At 30.4% G+C, this 19,046-nt stretch overlaps 1 protein-coding gene across 1 annotated transcript; it reads right to left on the bottom strand.

Moving 5' to 3' along the window:
- Nucleotides 1-4,268: 4,268 nt before the first annotated feature.
- LOC139490616 (dentin sialophosphoprotein-like) lies at nucleotides 4,269-18,114 on the bottom strand. The gene is made up of 4 exons (XM_071277510.1): nucleotides 17,952-18,114; nucleotides 13,183-13,338; nucleotides 11,315-11,407; nucleotides 4,269-10,364 (listed from the first exon to the last, which is right to left on the bottom strand). The coding sequence occupies exons 1-4, from the start codon at nucleotides 17,997-17,999 to the stop codon at nucleotides 4,335-4,337; spliced, it is 6,327 nt and encodes a 2,108-aa protein (XP_071133611.1). The 5' UTR covers nucleotides 18,000-18,114; the 3' UTR covers nucleotides 4,269-4,334.
- Between the last annotated feature and the right edge of the window lie 932 nt (nucleotides 18,115-19,046).

The following is a 19,046-nucleotide window of genomic DNA, read 5'->3' as shown; positions in this document are numbered from 1 at the left end:
TGTATTTGATTAATACACTTCACTGAAAGTAAAAGTCATGAAAATACTTTTTTAATACTAGGCACAACAACACTGAGTACATTACATTGCGGTTATGGTGATCCCATATTTTGAAATTTGTATCTATTATGTCTGTATATTTTGTTCACACGTTAATGTCAATAAAATTGGATTTTATTCGACTGTCATACATGTGAGAGGTGTAGCTAGCTATCAAACCCGGTTTAATCCACTATTTTCTACATATGATATGCCTATACCAAGTCAGAAACATAACAGTTGTTTTCCTTTTGTTTAAAGTGTTTGCGCATTTGGTTATGCCATTTGATAGGGACTTTCCATTTTTAATTTTCCTTGGAATTCTGTATTTTTTTTTTAAATTTCTTTGTGGATACAGATTTTGGTGTAATATGATTAGTTTTAAATGTGTGTTTTTATTGGGTTTTTGGAAGTTGTTTTTTTCATGTGAGAGAACTCTAAACCGACATTAATTAGGTTGTGCCCTGTATAGAAAACTTTTTTTTTAATTTTTAAAATTGACCTTCTCGATCAGAAAAGTGACATCTTCTTTTGAGTAAACCGACATAATATTGGTGCACCGGAGAGAGTACATAGGATGTGGAAATATTGTAAATTTTAGTTATGATTAAGCTTTTCAAAATAAGTTTATTGTAAAATAAGTTCAGGGGAAACCTACTCTTATTATTTGGTGAACGAACTTGACATTTTAACTAAAAATAAGGGATCCCCAAAAATCAAACATTATGAGCAATAAACCCAAATAGACACCAAAACACTTGAAGGAACATGTGTCGACTAGACTATGATGATCACCTTAAATTAAATAATGTCTGCATCTTTTTTCTGAATTTTCTTAAGTATACTCATACAAGTTTAAACTTACTCCACAATCCAATAGCGGATTGAATGGAATCAAATGAATACATTACATTTATTTATTCGTATGAAATATATATATATATATATATATAAAAACGGATTCTTAATTAAGAAAAATATATCTTTATTCAAATGAATAGTAAATGTGTATAAGAGTTGTGGCATATAATACATGCATTATGCATTAATGAGGTATATCGACAATCATTTTGTAAATACTTTATTTGCAAATATCAAGTTATCTTTTGGTCTATGATAAATAAAAGTTATATTGGTGTCCAAATATTTACGACCTATTTATCAATTGTATGCGCACAAGCAATTCAAAACTGATTGTGTTATTTAGCAGTGCATACATAACGTTGAACAAATAAAATATAATAACCATTGTCAGGTTTGACTCGTCCGCTTATTGGCTTTTAAAGACTGCAGTGATTTATTTTTTTGTGAGGGATATTATACCTTGTAAGATGCATTCTTTCTTCACATTATTTGATTAGATTGACCTAATTACTCCTAGTGTTTTAATGCTAAAACAAAATTGCCTATCAAACTACCTGTATAAGTATTAGAATCTGAGGTCTGACTTTTAATGTACTCCTTAACCAAAGTCAAAAATATTTTAAAAAAAAATGCGATTGCTGTATGGTTTTTCTGAAATGTGCATTCGAAAGTATTTTTTGGGATACTCTGTGCATTATTGTATTGAAATTGTTTCTGCTATTTAAGCAAAAAGAAAAACTCATGTCTATTGCATAATAAGTCTAAAGGAAATACATGTAATACCTAAGAATATATGTAAGAATGTGAACAGTAGACAGAGCACGTGTTAAAGAACACATGTTAAGGAACACAAGTAAAAGAACACACCCAATTAGTTATTAAAACATACCTATTTCTTCTTCCTAAATTGTGAAGAAATGAGAAAGATGGGGAAAAGTATCGAAAAAACCTCACATAAAACTAACAATTAATAGAAATAAATAAGTCCAACATTTTTTTGCTGGATTTTAGTTTGTTCGAAATTGGATTTTAAGGTTCAGCTAGTTTATTCAAAAACGAGCTGAAGTAGTCCTAATGGCAAAATGTTTATGAACGATCACTTATATCCGTTAATTATGAGTACATTCATGTTAAACCAGAAGACTGTTTCGGAACCAGCCGAAAATACATAAAATATGAATAATATGACAAACATGGCTGTTAGGCGCAAACAATGAACACCTATATATAATACTAAATAATTTTACTAGGTAACAAAGTGAGAACAATTATACGTAGAAACATAAAGTATACTAAAATATACATGAACATGAGACATAATTGACTAATTGACAAAGAAAGTTTGTCTACATTATGCGTGACAGGCGAATGTTCAATAGAATATATATTCACCATGTAAAATGAGTAATTTATAACTAAGTTAGGTGCAAATCTGTTGAAAGACAAGTACTATCTTATTGTATGTCAATTTGATCATTTATAGGGTGACACACTGATAGTTTCCCCTATATCGAACACAAACGCATTTCCTGATGATGAAATATTGAAAATGCACATATGGTAATTTTAAAAATATTGAAACAAAGACAGATGTTGTAATCTGATTTAATTTAACACACCAAGCTATTTATAACACAGGAAATACTTTAGACAGGTTTAGTTCAAAGCTGAAATGATAATAGTATTATCTGTAAAAAAAATTCTAAAGACCAATAGTCTTTGATATAACAAGGTTCAGAATGGGTCGATATAGAACTCTTTGCTGGTTAAAAACTAGAAATTCAAAAAATACTTTTTAATATTCTTCACTGTATCTGGTCCAACATATTTCTCCTGAACTTCAAACTGCCACAATATGCCCTTAATATTTATTATTATGTTCAAATAGATATAAAAAGATGTGGTATGAGTGCCAAAGAGACAACTCTCTATCCAAGTCACAATTTATAAAAGTAAACCATTATAGGTCAAAGTATGGTCTTCAACACGGAGCATTGGCTACACCAAACAGCAAATTATAAAGGGCCACACAAATTACTAGTGTAAAACCATTCAAACTGAAAAACCAGCGGTCAAATCTATGTAAAAACGAGAAACTAGAAATATTTATGAACCACATCAACAAACCACAACGACTGGAACGTCAGATTCCTGACTTAGGACATATGCAAACAATTGCAGCGGTTTTAAACGTTTTGATGGTACAAGACCTTAACACTTATCTGAAACAAAAGTGTAACAATACAACATAGAAAGACACACTATAAAATATCAATTGAAATGGCTTAACTCAATCAAACGACATATCAACACAAGTAAACAGACACTAAACTTAACAATTTGATCCATGATACAATGTGAATACAAAATTAATAGAATAAGGGATGAATAATTTAACAGTATTATACCGCTGTGAAATGTTAAACAATTTCAGAAAAACAAAAAATAAGCTTGAACAAAACTCCGCCATTTGCAATAATGTTAATATCTATATAACACAAGGAGCCGTGTTATGATAACTAATTAAACAACTTTACACCAGAAACTACAGGGCAATGACTGAAACAAATATAAACAACGTGGAAATCCCATACAGAATATTAAGCTATAAAAGATCATCATATGTCAAAAATATAAATAATTCAAAAGCGAAAACCAACGGCATAAATAAACTTATTAAAATAAACAAATAACAAATATACAGATAGATACCAACGACAATCACTGAATTATACGCCCATACTTTGGGACTGACAATTCTCCTCTAACCTGGAACAGTGATGTTACAGCACAGAGTAAGAACAAACTGTACAAGTCAACTGTAAAGATGTTGCTACATCAGATCGGTACAAAGAACAAAACACAAATTGTAAAAAAGACGAAAGAGTGAAAGCGAAGTTTCTGGAAGCTAGTTTAAGTCAATTACAGTTGATGTAGAAACTAGAACACACTTATGTAATTAAAAATTTATGATCATTGCAATATGAAATAAAATAAGTACATGAACTTCATTTTCACCTTCATTCGCAATCATTTACATATAATTAAACCTTGTGACCCTAATGGAATTAATAACATGCATGTGTCTGTAATGATTTGATCAATGTCAACCTTAATGTATACCATAATCAAATAATTTTAACGAATTTAAAAAAAGCATTTAAAAGGATATCAGATTATTTGTATGCTAATGTTTCCTCTATATATTTTTAAATCAATCACTTCTAGGAGCCAACAATATTTTTAGAGCCAATTTTCTATTTTCAATTTAAATACAGGATGATAAGCAATAGTCAAAACGTTTTTGTGTCTTTTATGGAAATATCGACCTTTTTGTAGTATTCGATTTTATCTAGCACTATTTTATCTAGCACTATTTTACCTCCACTTGAAGCACGGAATTCAGTTTAAAATACTACTGAGACGTTTGATTATTTGTCCCAATGTAACCACGAATTAGTCGTCTCCCTGTGCGGATGTTGATGTTGGTGTGTGTGATGATGGTTTTGATGAAGGTGATCAAATGATGAAAGCGGTGGCATATGTGCTGCTGCTGGTGCAGATGTTGATATAATTTGCATATGCGGATTAGTAAATACTCCACTAGAGAAGTTATCATCGTCAGTTCTTTGTGTCTGATGAACAACGACACCTGGTGGTACGGTAGTCATAAATAAAGAAGGCGATGTCATTTGTCTTACACGTAAAAGATTGGACAACAAAACCTGATTTTCTCGAAAGTTTTTAGAATTTGTTCCTTGTAATCTCGGCTGAAAAGTTGTAAACGACTCGGAATGTTGTCTGTGTGACGTTCTTCTCTCGTTTTCATCATCGGTATCAGGTTTCGTTTTTGAACCAGTAGCTGTATCATCGTTTGAATCTACTAATAGAATGTCAATTGGTTTTGAAATGAACCCATCTCCAAAGTTGATGTGTGGTGATTTTGCTGCTTCTGACATTTCTCGTCTCTGTGATAAATTATCCCTGTTCCCTACTATGACTTCTTTGAGGATATTTCGAATTGAATTAACCTTATTACTTTCACTAATAGTTAAATCCCTATGACTAATATCTTTGTCGTTGTCAGTATTGGTGTTTTCATCATTTAATTTGTCACTTTCATTATTTGTTATTTGACTATTATTGCTTGTTATACTGTCTTTGCTGTCCTTTTCACTACTGTCATCACTTTTATAAATGTCTTCTGTTTTGCTTTTCACACTGGTATCTTCCTGTTTGATTTTATCGCTTTTACTACTTGTACTGTCATCACCATTTTCTGATTTCAAACCACCATTTGAACTGTTTTCGGAATTTTCACTTTCATTGAGATCATCCTCAGTGTCGTCACTTTCGATCTTCATACTTTTTTCATTATTTTGGATTGTACTTGTATTATCTTCGTTGGTCCTTTCAATATTGCTACTGTCATATTCGTCGTCCGAAATGTCGGATTTTTTGTCTTTCTTCAAAATATTTGCAATATTACGTTGACCATTAGGATACCTTTCATCGGTAGATTCGTCATCTTCAACTAGTTTGTGAGCAGCTTTTGTGTTAATTAAGAAATCCGAAAGAGAAATTGTAGTGAGGACACCGCTATTACCAAAATTTAAACCTGCAAAATCATTGAGATTGTTGATTTTTGGTTTTTCTTTCAGAGCAAAATCGCTTTCTAAAAGTCTATTTATTAATTGACTAGCTACCATGTCATTGCCATTACTTGTTTTCATATCACCAGCTAAAGCTAATCCATTTTGAAAAATATTAATGTCTTGTTCGTTTGATACTGTACCTGTATCATGAAATGGAGCAACTACAGTTCCCAGTTCAAAGATTGATTTAGCCTTTACTTCACCGCTTTTACTGTCAGCACTTTCATTACTGGTCGGTTTTTGTTGTTGTTTTTCATGGAATATACCTTTTTCTTTACTATTATGCATCGTTGCAGTTTCGTGATTATCGATGTTTTGTTTTCTTTCAATTTTACCAAAATCACTTTTTGCATTATTCATTGTAAGCGAAATGAAATCCATAGAATTATCCTTTTCGTCAGACTCGGCAATTACTTTTCTATCATTTATATTGTCAAAACGTTCACTGATCTTATCATTGCCTAGTTGGATGATAATTGGAATGTGTTCATTTGAATCTGAATCAATTTTAAGTGATTTGGGTTCAACTGTTGACTCTGAATTAGACTCTATTTCATCAGAACTAGTATAATATGAAAATGAATCGCTATTATCTGAATTTGAATCGCGAATATCTGATTTTGTATCACTATAATCTGAAGTTGAATCGCTATTATTTGAAGATAAATCGCTATAATCTGAAGTTGAATCGCTATTACGTGAAATGGAATCAGTAATATCTGAATATGAATCTGTTTGATCTGAAGTTGAATCACTACTATCTGGAGTTGAATCGTTACATTCTGAAGTAGAATTTCTATTTTCTGATGCTGAATCGCTATCATTTGAAGTTAAATCACTATCATTTGAAGTTGAATCGCTATCATCTGAAGTTGAATCGCTATCATCTGAAGCTAAATCACTATCATTTGACGTTGAGTCAGTATCATCTGAATATGTCTCGGTATAATCTGAATTTGAATCACTATTTTCAGTACTTGAATCACTATTATCTGTACTTGAATCATTATTATCAGTACTTGAATCACTATTATCAGATGTTGAATCGTTACTGTTTGAATCGGTAGTACCTGAAGTTGAATCACTATTATCTGAAGTTGAATAACTATTATCTGAAGTTGAATCGTTATTATCTGAAGTTGAATCGCTTTTTTCTGAAGTTAATTCACTATCATTTGAAGCTAAATCACTATCATTTGACGTTGAGTCAGTATCATCTGAATATGTCTCGGTATAATCTGAATTTGAATCACTATTTTCAGTACTTGAATCACTATTATCTGTACTTGAATCATTATTATCAGTACTTGAATCACTATTATCTGATGTTGAATCGTTACTGTTTGAAGTTGAATCGCTGTCAACTGAAATTGAATCGGTAGTACCTGAAGTTGAATCACTATTATCTGAAGTTGAATCACTATTATCTGAGGTTGAATCACTATTATCTGAAGTTGAATGGTTATTATCTGAAGTAGAATTGCTTTGATCTGAACTTGAATCACTATCATCTGAATCTAAATCACTATAGTTCAAAATTGAATTGTTATCATTTGAATTGGAATCGCTATATTCTGAAGTAAAATCACTATCATCTGAAGTTGAATCGCTTTTTTCTGAAGTTAATTCACTATCATTCGAAGCTGAATCACTGTCATTTGAATTTGAATCATCCGAATTCGAATTATTCAGATTTTTATCAGATGATATGGTACTTTTATTGAGTTCTGGATTATTGGCTATATCTAAAACATTGCTTTCTACATTCATGAATTCTGCCATCAGTGCTTCAAAGTTTAACTTGACAGATTCCACGGGTGTATTTTCGTCGCTGTTATTATTGACATTGTCTATTGCAGTACTTTCCTGATCAGCTTTGTTACTTGTATTATCTATATCAACTTCTTCATTGCTGCTTTTTTCGTGATTTTTGTTTTCTATTTCAGCGTTTTTACCTTCAGTTACACTGACGAGTGAATTTTCATTTATTTTCTTTCTTGTAGATTCATTACTATCACTGTCTCGATTACTTTCGCGGTCAGGGTGTAAATCCTTCTCATTTGAATTTGAATCGGTTTCATAAGTGTTTGACACACTTTCATCTGAACTGGAATAGTAATCAATTGACTCTGAGTTTTCTTTATCCGAATTTTCATCTGTTTCATGTGAATTCGAACTGGAATCTACTGACTTTAGATCTGTTTTACTTGAAACTGTTTTGCTTTCCTCCGAATTTGATTTACTTTCTTTTGAATTGGAGCCAATCTCATTTGACTTTGATGAGTCATTATCTAATTTTGAAAAGTCGGAATCCGAATTTGTGCCATCAGATTTTGAAATATCTTCTTCTAATTTTGAATTGTTTTCATTAGACTTTAAGTTGTCTTCGTCAGACTCTGAAACGTCCGTTTCTGAATTTGAAGTATCTTCGTCTGAATTCGAATTATCTTCGTCTGATTTTGAAGTATCTTCATCTGAACTTGAAGCATCTTCATCTGAAGATGAGCGGTCCCGATTAGAATTTGATTTTTCTGTTTCTGTACTAAAGCTGCTTTCGTCGGAATTTGAGTCTTGTACACCCAAATTAGGAATGCCTTTATTCAAATTTGAAATGTCTTCATCAGACTTTGACTTTTTTTCATCTGCATTTGAATGGTCTGCATCCGGCTTTGAATAGTCTTTATCAGATTTATCCTCATCTGAAATTTTAGTATCTTCATCTGATTTTGAGCTGTCCTCATTTGAATGTGACTTGTCTTTGTTGGACTTTGTTTCGTTTTCATCCGTCTTTAATATGTCTTCATTTGAATTTCGATTTTCTTCGTCTGAATTTGAGCTGTCTTGATTTGTAATTGAACCGGCATGTTTGGAATTTGAGCTTTCGTCATTTGAGCTGTCTTTGTTTGAATTTGAGCTGTCGTCGTTAGAAATTGAGTCGTCTTCATCAGATTTGGATTCGTCAGTTTTTGATGTGTCTTCATCAGGCTTTGCCTTGTCGTCATCTGAACTTGAACTGTCTCCATCAGACTTTGAGTTGTTTTCATTTGAATCTGAAATGTCTTTATCTGACTTTGAAATATCTTCATCTGAACTTGAATTGTCTTCATTAGAATTAGAGTTGTTTTCCTTTGAATTTAGGTTATCGTCATCCGAATTTGAATTGTCTTCATTAGTTTTTGAGTTGTCCTCATTAGACTTTGAGTTGTCGTCATTTGGTTTTGTGTTACCTTCATCTGAACCTGAATTATCTTCATTAGATAATTTAAACTTTAAGTGGTCTTCCTGTGAATTTAAATTATGCTCATTCGAATGTAGATTGTCTTTATTAGACGTTGAGTTGTCTTCATCTGAACTTGAATTGCCTTCATTAGACTTTGAGTTGTCTTTCTTTGAATTTACGTTATCATCATCCGAATTTGAGTTGTCCTCATCTGAACTTGAACTTTCTCCATCAGATTTTGAGTTGTTTTCATTTGAACTTGAAATGTCTTCATCTGAACTTGAAATGTCTATATCTGAACTTGAAATGTATTCAACTGAACTTAAATTGTCTTTATCCGAACTTGAGTTGTCTCCATCAGACTTTGAGTTGTCTTCTTTTGAACTTGAACTATCTTTATTTGAACTTGAAATGTCTTCATTTAAACTTGAAATGTCTTCATTTAAACTTGAAATGTCTTCATTTAAACTTGAAATGTCTTCATTTAAACTTGAAATGTCTTCATTTGAACTTGAAATATCTTCATTTGAACTTGAAATGTCTACTTTTGAACTTGAATTGTCTTCAACAAAATTTGAGTTGTTTTCACTAGACTTTGAGTTGTCTTCATCTGAACTTGAATCGTCGGTGTTGGATTTTGATTCATGTTGATCAGAATTTGAATTGTTTTCATCAGAATTGTCTTTATCCGAATTTAAATTTCCTTCATTAGACGAATCAGATGACTCTACAATGCTTCCACTCACGTCTTTATCAAAAACAGTGTCAAGGTCACTTGAAACATTTGTTTCCGATATTTGTGAATCTTCACTAGAACTATTTGTGTCTGATATTTGTGAATCTTCACTAGATGTATTTGTATCCGATATTTTCGAATCTTCACTAGAACTATTTGTATCCGATACTTGTGAATCTTCACTAGAACTATTTGTATCCGATACTTGTGAATCTTCACTAGAACTATCTGTATCCGATACTTGTGAATCCTCATTAGAGCTATTTGTATCCGATACTTGTGAATCGTCATTACTATTGTCATCAGCACTTAAAATGTTCAAATTTTCTTCTGATTCATTCAATGGGTGATTTTCATTGGAATCTTCAATATCTTCTTTGGATTCTGAAATTGATTCCGATGTTTTTATTTTACTTTGTGCTGAGGCATGTTCAATATCATTTTCAGAAACAGAATCCCCATTCAATTGACTGTCGCTGCTGTCCTCAAATTCGCTATCGTTATTTTCACTTTGCGATGTTTCTATTGAATCATGTGTATCGTCTGCGGAATTCGAATTAGATGAATCATCAAAAATATCGTTTTCATCCTTTAAACCCTCTTTTAAATTGGTGACTACAATATTTGAAACAATATCATCCAGTTTTGTATCTTCGTGTATAATTTTATTATTTAAATCAACTTTTGATTTTATTGTTCTTTCTTTTTGAGTTGTTGACAACTTTTCTTTCAATAAGTGGTTTCCTTCTAATTGTGATAAATGAACTTCTGGAGGTTGCTCTAGAATTCCATTTAGTGACTTCCTGATATGATCTGTTGTTGGATTAACGGTGACTGGCAAAACAATATCCTGTAAAAATTAAATCTTTATTTCAATTACACACTTAACGTAACAGTTTTATAAGCTTTAAAAGGTGATAAGCTTTCCGGTATAGAAAAGAAATGAAGGAAGTGAAAATACATCTAGAACAACCCGGTTGCTGTAGATATAGATATTTGTTGAAAATTGACCTATTACGGTATGAATCTTGCTTGTATATTTTCCATAAAAGTACACTTTTTAAGATAAACTGAGGTACGTTATGTCGCTGGTTATAGTAGTATATATATAAAGGCATTAGTTGTATACCGCTGTTATGTTAATAGTATTATTTTGATTCGACAATTTTATAGGAGTTACGAAACGTTGATCATGTGACATACACAGCTTTTGAACGAACTCCTCTTGGACGGTTTTACATAAAACTTTCATACTAAGGGGATTGTTCATGTGCAGTGTACCATATCATACCGTCATTTTTATTTGGCCATTTTATATTTCCAATAAACCAATTATGAATGGTAATGGGACTTAGTTGGGTTTTTTTTTAATTTTAGGAACATTGGTACATCTTGCACGCAAACCACATAAAATCCTTGGACAAAAGCCCTCATACTTGACAGGAATATTTTCCACCATATGTAATTGATCACATTTTACTGGATTTTGATAGAATCCTTTTGGGAGACTTTTACCCACAATGACACTTTGTAAACGCATTTGCTAGGATAATTGGACAGAAAGTCCCATACATAATAGGATTGTTTGCCATCATTTTTTATTGATCATGTTAAATCTTCATTTTCAATCGACCATTTGTGTTTGTTTAGGGACTTCCACTATATATCGGACTACATCCCACATCTTGGGGTGGGCGTGGGCATTTCCTATTTATTCTTTAAATAATTTGGCATAACCGGGGGGAAATCAAAGTACAAGTTATATTTTATTTAACTTCATATCATATAACAAAAACTTACAATTGGCAATAAATTATCGTCTAATGTTCTTGAATCTGTGTCATCGTTTATCTTTGATCCATACAGTGCATCCTGTCCATATCGTGGTTGGTTCTGGAAATAAGAGACTTATATTAACTTTTAAATAACATGCACTGATTTATCAATTCTAAAAATCCTACATTAATTTATAAAGAAATTTATTGATAACATTTTTTTTTAATTTACTGCAAGATTAAAAACAGGCATATTTGCGTTGCGTTGACACTATTATAGATACATGTCTATATGTTGTGTACAAGTTATCATTTTGTACAAATTATAATTTATATTTTAACTATGTACAAATTATAATTGATATTTTAACTATGTGCAAATTATAATTTACATTTTAACTATGTACAAATTATAATTTGTATTTTAAATTTGTATAAATTGTAATTTGTACAAAAAGTGTTTGTACATATTACAATTTGTACAAAATTCGACTAAAACTCACTTACAACTTACAATAATTCAAAGTATGGATTTTTTTATAAAAAAAATAATACATACACACCATCACTTTTTTATTCAATCACAACACAATAAATCTTGTTTTATAAAATACCAAACATACTGATATATGTCAGTTTGCGTCTTCGAGAATGTTGCTTCATCTATATCATGTAAGGGTAATATACTCTATTTGTTCTATGTATGATCAAAATATTGCAGTCTTTCCACTTTTTTCTTCCAATTTTAAAACATTCTACAAGGCAAGTTGTTTATGGCACGTACAGCAATGTGTAATATGAATTTATTTATTTAACAATAATGTTTATTATTACATTTATTACATTGTAACGATTGTCTGTATTGATTTACAGCTTGATCGATATTTTGTCTAGTTCCGGGACATGTAATGCTATTATTATCATTGGATACATTAATAATATGTTAATTGTTACGTCATTGATGTTGCGATATAATTTACGTTATTGTTTATATAAAATCGCTTGGAAATTTCCCAAAAACAAAGTTTTTATAAAAGCTAAGATTAACACTGACTAAAAATAAATTTAAACTGTTCACATTGTATTAAATCTAAACAGGTTGTGCCTGTTGCTTAGTCACTTTTATCTAGGACTATTGTACTAGTGTAATAGTCCCAGCTTTTTATACTAGTATAATAGTCCTGGCTTTCATCTACTTTTATAATTCATTGCATATGCTCGAATTAAAATTATGATCTGGGACTATTATACTAAAATAATAGTCATAGCTTTGATCTACTTTTTAATTCATTACATATGCTCGAAATAAAACGCATTAATCGATAAATGTATAGCACAAAAATATTTTGGTATCAAGAGTAAACATTGGTTACAAGACTATCAACTCTTATGTAGTTTTAAAAAAAAATCATCAAATGACAGTTGACAAGTTTAATTGAAACATTTTCTCCTCAATCGACATTAACATCCTTAAATTAATTGAATATATAAGTAGATATCAACAAAAAATTATCAATATCTATTTAACAGTTGTCATAATCGTGACCTACAAAACACATTTTAAGTATCAGCTGGTAATTGTTTCTTGTCAAGATGTACACAAAATGCGTAAAACATGTTCGGAGATAATAGCATATTGATAATACCATGACATCGTAGGTTGTCTTTCTTAAAACACATGTAGTTATTCTTGAAAGTGAAAGTAGATGTCAATTAATATATCTGACACAGCATTTTGATATTTGTCAATTGATGTCTAAGTTCTATGCCTGATTAGTTCTTATTGTATAACAGTTGTATAATCTTTCCATTCTCATACATTGTGATCTATTACATAGTGCCTTGTCCCATTTGTTTAATATCTCATATTTATTTCAATCCTTCATTACTTACAGCTATCTGATTATTTTCCTCCTGTGTTCTACTTAGGTTTCCAGTCAAATACATTCCAACAAGGATTCCGGTCACCGCAACAACAGCTAGACTCCCAGATATAACTGTGTAAGCTATCCATCGTTTAGCTTGGGCGTGAAATTTTAATACAGTTTCCTGTGACAAAAATAAGATATAAGATATAAGATATTTAATTTGAACAAATCAATATATATAGTCAACATTTACTCGATCATAATTTTTTTCTCAATACTTCAGATGACATATCTGAAATTGATATGTATTATTATTATTATTTTTATTTGCACAATTTAAGATAATTCATTATAATCGTTTATAACTAAAATAATTAAATTTTTGTTGTAATTTCGAATTCGAATTTTTCCTCATTAGACATTCAGTGAAAAATAACGCAATAAAAATAGTTCTGACTTTTTAACGAAAACAAAAACATTTAATTTACATAAATTTACTTCACATCCTTGTTTATCGTTAAATCTAATTTGATTTATAACAACTTTGACATTATGATAGTAAACGACAAAGTTTCCAATACGTAGAATGTTAACTTAATTTTCAAGACCTCCCGTTACCTCTTAAGATGAGAAACATCTTTTAAAATCATATGACGTGTTATATCATTTACGAGAGTATTAATAAAATATTCTGATCCGATGCTTTTTCAAACATTTTTATAAGACAGAATCAATTTTTAATATATTTTATCTGTTTATTTCTACATTATGTTGCTAGTATACTCTACTGCAAGACTTTATCGTACATTATCGTACATTATTTAGTTATATTTTCACACAATTCAAGAATGATTGAAACCACAGGTATATGAACTCATTTGTATAATTTAAAAGTGTTGAAAACGTTTTCTTTTTACACTAAAACTTGTGACAAGGTTGTCCTGTTTGTGTTCTCTTTTATAATATCGCATAAAACAAAATTTCTTTAAAAAATTTCTTTGTCAGATTTTTTAAAACTTAAAAGTTTCTAAACTTGCAACCAATATAATCAACATATTGAAAAGAATGACGATATACATGGAGAATTTACTTTTAACTATGCGGATTGTGAAGCGCTGTGTTACACAATTCCTCAGTCTGTGATTAATGTGCAATATGATTTAGTATGGTGATGTCAAAAAGGTTGTAAAAAACGGTTGTGTGATGCGTTATAATTTAATTTCGAATCACTTTCGGATTCATTCCCTTTCAAATTTTTATTATTCAATTCCAATGTTAACGTAACTAAGGTTTGTATTTAAAAAGATTTTTTTTAAAGGCAGATTTGTAAAAATAAACAATATTTTCATCCTTTAGGTATAACAGGTTCTTGTTGCTAGTCCTTTCGTACTATATATATGTTTTATAAATGAGGGTAAAGTAGATCGATGAATTCGTAAAGTGGGAATCAGTTCTGGGTTTAATGTCTACAAGTTTCTCTAGATTTAATTCTCTAAGTGTATTTAGCGGGTTCATAGTTGTCGTTGCCAGTAAAAGTTATATATACAAGTCACCTAGAGCAATTATACAAGGCAGTGCATTTTTCATATATAATAAAATAGGATATGCGGTAACAAAGCTTTCAAGTTGACAAATACTTCTAATATTTCTTATATGAAATAAGACCAGAAGGCGAAATTTTTTACACGCTATTTTATGGGTTTTTTTCAAAAAAAAAATTCTCAAAAAAATGTTTAAACCGAAAGAAAGAAATATAACGAAAATACCAATCTCAAAGGTAAATGTATAAAGGGAAGTCCATAGTAACTGATAATGTTGAACGTTATTTATCAAGTTTACAGGGTTTTTTCGTTTCGACTGTCAGAACTTAAAACTTGAATTTAAAGGGTTTGATAACAATTTGGAATGTCTTTGCAGTTATTTAGATACTCTGAAATTGAGTGCCGATTTTTTTTACATCAATTACTGTAAAATTTTGTCAATAACACGGTCTTTTTGCACTTTTTTACGTGGCCAGAATGCATTTACTTTGCAACTTAATCTTTTTTCTTTTGATAAATTAACAATTTTTTCCTTTTATATATTTTATGATAAGTTGGAGTTCAAAGTCGTGTATCGTTACTTTTGTTGACAAATATATTTGTACTACAACTGTGTCATCTTGTCTGTCAGTTGCATACGCCTATAAAAGATTTAATTACAAGTTGACATGATTGTTGTTTGTGATGTAAACTAATTATATTTACAACGTAAAATAATTATGTAATATAATTAATCTTAAACACGCCCCTCAAAGAAATATTACGGACTTTTATACATAGTCTGACAATTTCATGTTTTAACCATTGATTCTTAGTTGGTTGAAAAAAAGTTTGCGTTATTCAGGGAAAAGTAAAATTATAAAAATACTGAATTCCGAGGAAAATTCAAAAAGGAAATTCCCTATTAAAATGTCAAAATTACAAGCTCAAACACCTCAGAAGTTATATTAAAGACTGCTCAGCTAAGGGTCTCAATAATGATAATTAAAACGATGTGTCCGGGAGGAAAGGCACGTTTTCCTGACAGTGTGTACTGTTACCCTTCGAAATAACACGTGATAATGCAGATCAGTGTGTTGCTCTAGTACAAGACGTAGTTGGCATTTGGCATTCGAAGTTGAACATTCACCTTTATAAAATTCTTCGTAAAATAAAAAATAGAATGCTACCATTTATGAATCAGAAAAGTGTTATGTTTGAGAACAACTTTGACTGCAATTCAGAAATATAAAGAATCAAATAAAATAATAATCTTATTTTGTACAACGGTTTGCATCTAAAATGATTCCAAAAGTAAAGCTACGAACAATTTCCAATGTATAACAATTTTATTCTGTAGGCAAAGGCTAGTATATATTGATTAGTGCTTGTTATAATCAAGTAGCAAATATTTCTGGCATATATCGAATGAGAACAAATTATCAGTTGACATAAAAGGTTGTTCCTGTAAGGTATAGGCTATGATGAAGGGCAGCCAATTCGGACTACCACTGGAAAACAAAGAGTATGGTGTATGGGAGCAAAAATGTTGACTTGCAACTTATTAGCTATAGACAATTCGAGGAGGGTTTTTTTTTCTTTTCTTTTTTGACACTCTCCATTCACGGGGCACTATGGTTTAACATCAACATTTTGTCATTTTGCTATTTATCAAATACCGTAAGACGCATTTCAAAAGTATAAATACTGTCAGTTTATTTTCGATTTATGAGTTTGACTGTCCCTCTGGTATCTTTCGTCCCTCTTTTATATCTTTCTTGTCATCATCTGAAAGTTGTAATTTGATAGATATATTATACTTTTTATTTTTTTTTTAAATGGGCCAAAATGGTGAATATGTAAACCTTGTCCTTTCCGCCTTTATCCCTGTCGGCCTCATTAACAGGACCTGCTTCTAATTGTTAATTTGGGTTTTTTTCAGCATACATGTTAGTGAAATATTTGCCAATTGTCGTTAAACTAACAACAAATAATCAATAGTTCGACATATATTTGAAAACATTTCCAATATGAAGAGTTTACATTTGAGGGTGTGTACCTTAAACGATTTCCGAAATATCCAAAACCGTTGGCATCATGCGCGACGTGAAAGTATGTTAACATCGTTAACTCCTACGATTTAAGTGTGGGTGCAAGGATATCCATTACAACAACGTATTTACATAATGTTGTAATGGATGTGGTTTTATTTTAACACGATTACAATTATCATCAGCTCAGTAGTTAGTGCTTTGGTTCTGAAAAAATTCATAAGATATGTTTCTAATATTTTTCGCTGAATTTGGCTAGGGTGGGGACGACGATTGATTTAAGCGTTTCATGACAACAATTTTGTTTACAATATTATTGTAAATGATGGTTTAAGTGATCCTATGGTTTAATATGAAGGAAGAAAATAAAACGTCCTATTAAAAATTAATAATTTTATTTCAATGTAAACTCGCTTACACGATGATAAATTAATTTGATGCTTCGAGCTTGGTACGAACAGTAAATGGTATCATGTTCCAGATAACATCCAGTTAATTAGTATTTGTTTCACTGTCAAAATCAGATACGTGTTGAAAGCGAAGGAAAAGTTAATATCAGTGGGGTTTAATAAGTATCCGGAGCACCTGAGATCACCCCTAGTTTTGGTGGGGTTCGTGTTGTTTATTCTTTAGTTTTCTATTTTGTGTCGTGTGTACTATTGTTTTTCTGTTTGTCTTTTTCATTTTTATCCATGGCGTTGTCAGTTTGTTTTTGACTGTCCCTTTGGTATTTTTCGTCCCTTTTTTACTTGTGTGTTACTGTTTATTATTATAGTTTGGTTTGGGTTTTGTTTTGTATACAGTTATTCAATTATTTAATTTTTATTTTTTTATTATTTTTTTTTTGGGGGGGGGGGGTGTTAATATCTGATATCAAACGATCATGACAATACATAATTTTAGAAACTTTATGATCGTATTTTGCTTTAAAAGGACATATTTTGATTTCGATAATTACTCAATTTATTATATTTGCAAATCTGAGCAATCTTTCTGCATTTAAAATTTGTTCACATGGTCAAAATATTTGAAATTGTTGGAATATTTAAGTTCGCACTTCAAAAGTTAATTTAGTATTTGAAAATAGACTTTATAAATAGTTTGATATAAAAATAAAATTTAAAAAAAGATATTGGGCAATTGGTTCTATCTCATTTTAAATCGAATCCATATTATAAAACTATATCATTTTTGTCATAAGTCAATCTATATGTATTGATTACCTGTGTCTTTCTGGCAGATTCCACATCATCGTAATGACCAGCTTTCATTTTTCGAATTATCCTTTGAAGTGTTAATTTAACTGTTTCATTCACACAAACGATGGACAGCCACTTATGTTCACACACCACTTAAGTTAACACCAAATGTTGACAATTATAAATAGATAAGACACCATTAACTAGTCGTGTTGTAGAGGCGGTGCCATATATAATGATAATATGTATTTTGACAATTAATAATTACGTTTGATTGATGTTCAGGTATACAAAAGGGAATTCTTGTACTGCATAGACTGCGTACAACGAGAAAGACGTGCTAGTTTGTAGTCTTATTATTATCTTGTTATTATTACTATTATTATTATTATTATTATTATTATTATTATTATTATTATTATTTTTTTTTTTTTTTTTTTTTTTTAACAATTTCAGATGGATTAAACAGGGTGCTACATTATAACACTGGATAGGTTAAAAAGAACAAGAAAACTAGATGTATCAATGCTCTATATTTTATTTTAACTTTCTTAGAACCTACCATTTCAGGCAATCTCAGAATATAACAATACTGATTTTATGTCATAAAGCAGATTCTCCGTCCTACAGTTATCTTAGGTGTTCTGTCTGTTTCTATGTTTCCAATTTCATAAGTAAATGTCGAAGTATGGTTTAATTTCTTTCTCCTCCTAAATTGTTAAATAGTATTTTTTTGTATTTGTTCATCATTTTAATACTAGAATTTAAACATCTTATTAAATATGTGTTTCCAAAAAAGATCTTATTTAATCATAAGTTTCATATGAATAATGAACTTTTCTTCGCTAAAACATGTAAATTTACCTGTAATTATTTAAAAAAAATAAAACAGTATATTTTATAATTACATCTTTTTTTTCTTTCCTTGTTGGAATAGAGAGAGTGTAAGTAACACAAAAATGGGGGGTTGCAGGTAAACTTTCTTTAATTTTACATTGATTCACGATTTTTTTCGTCATCATTAATATATGTGCATAAAATGTCAGTTGTATGATATTTGCAGGTGAATAATCAGCCACACATTCTTCTGATTCCCTAGACAAACATTGTAGATTCCTC

This window comes from Mytilus edulis, chromosome 10, assembly GCF_963676685.1.
Source record: "Mytilus edulis chromosome 10, xbMytEdul2.2, whole genome shotgun sequence".
Lineage (NCBI taxonomy): Eukaryota > Metazoa > Mollusca > Bivalvia > Mytilida > Mytilidae > Mytilus > Mytilus edulis.
The sequence above is the reverse complement of the archived record's forward strand: the minus strand, read 5'-3'. Positions and strand labels throughout refer to the sequence as shown.

Excerpts from the sequence above, each read along its gene's own strand:
- LOC139490616 (XM_071277510.1), bottom strand. The coding sequence starts at position 17,999 with ATGAAAGCTGGTCATTACGATGATGTGGAATCTGCCAGAAAGACACAG. Across the intron at positions 11,408-13,182 it reads AGGAAAATAATCAGATAGCT|AACCAACCACGATATGGACA; the intron begins GTAAGTAATGAA and ends TCTTATTTCCAG. Across the intron at positions 10,365-11,314 it reads ACGATAATTTATTGCCAATT|GATATTGTTTTGCCAGTCAC; the intron begins GTAAGTTTTTGT and ends TAATTTTTACAG.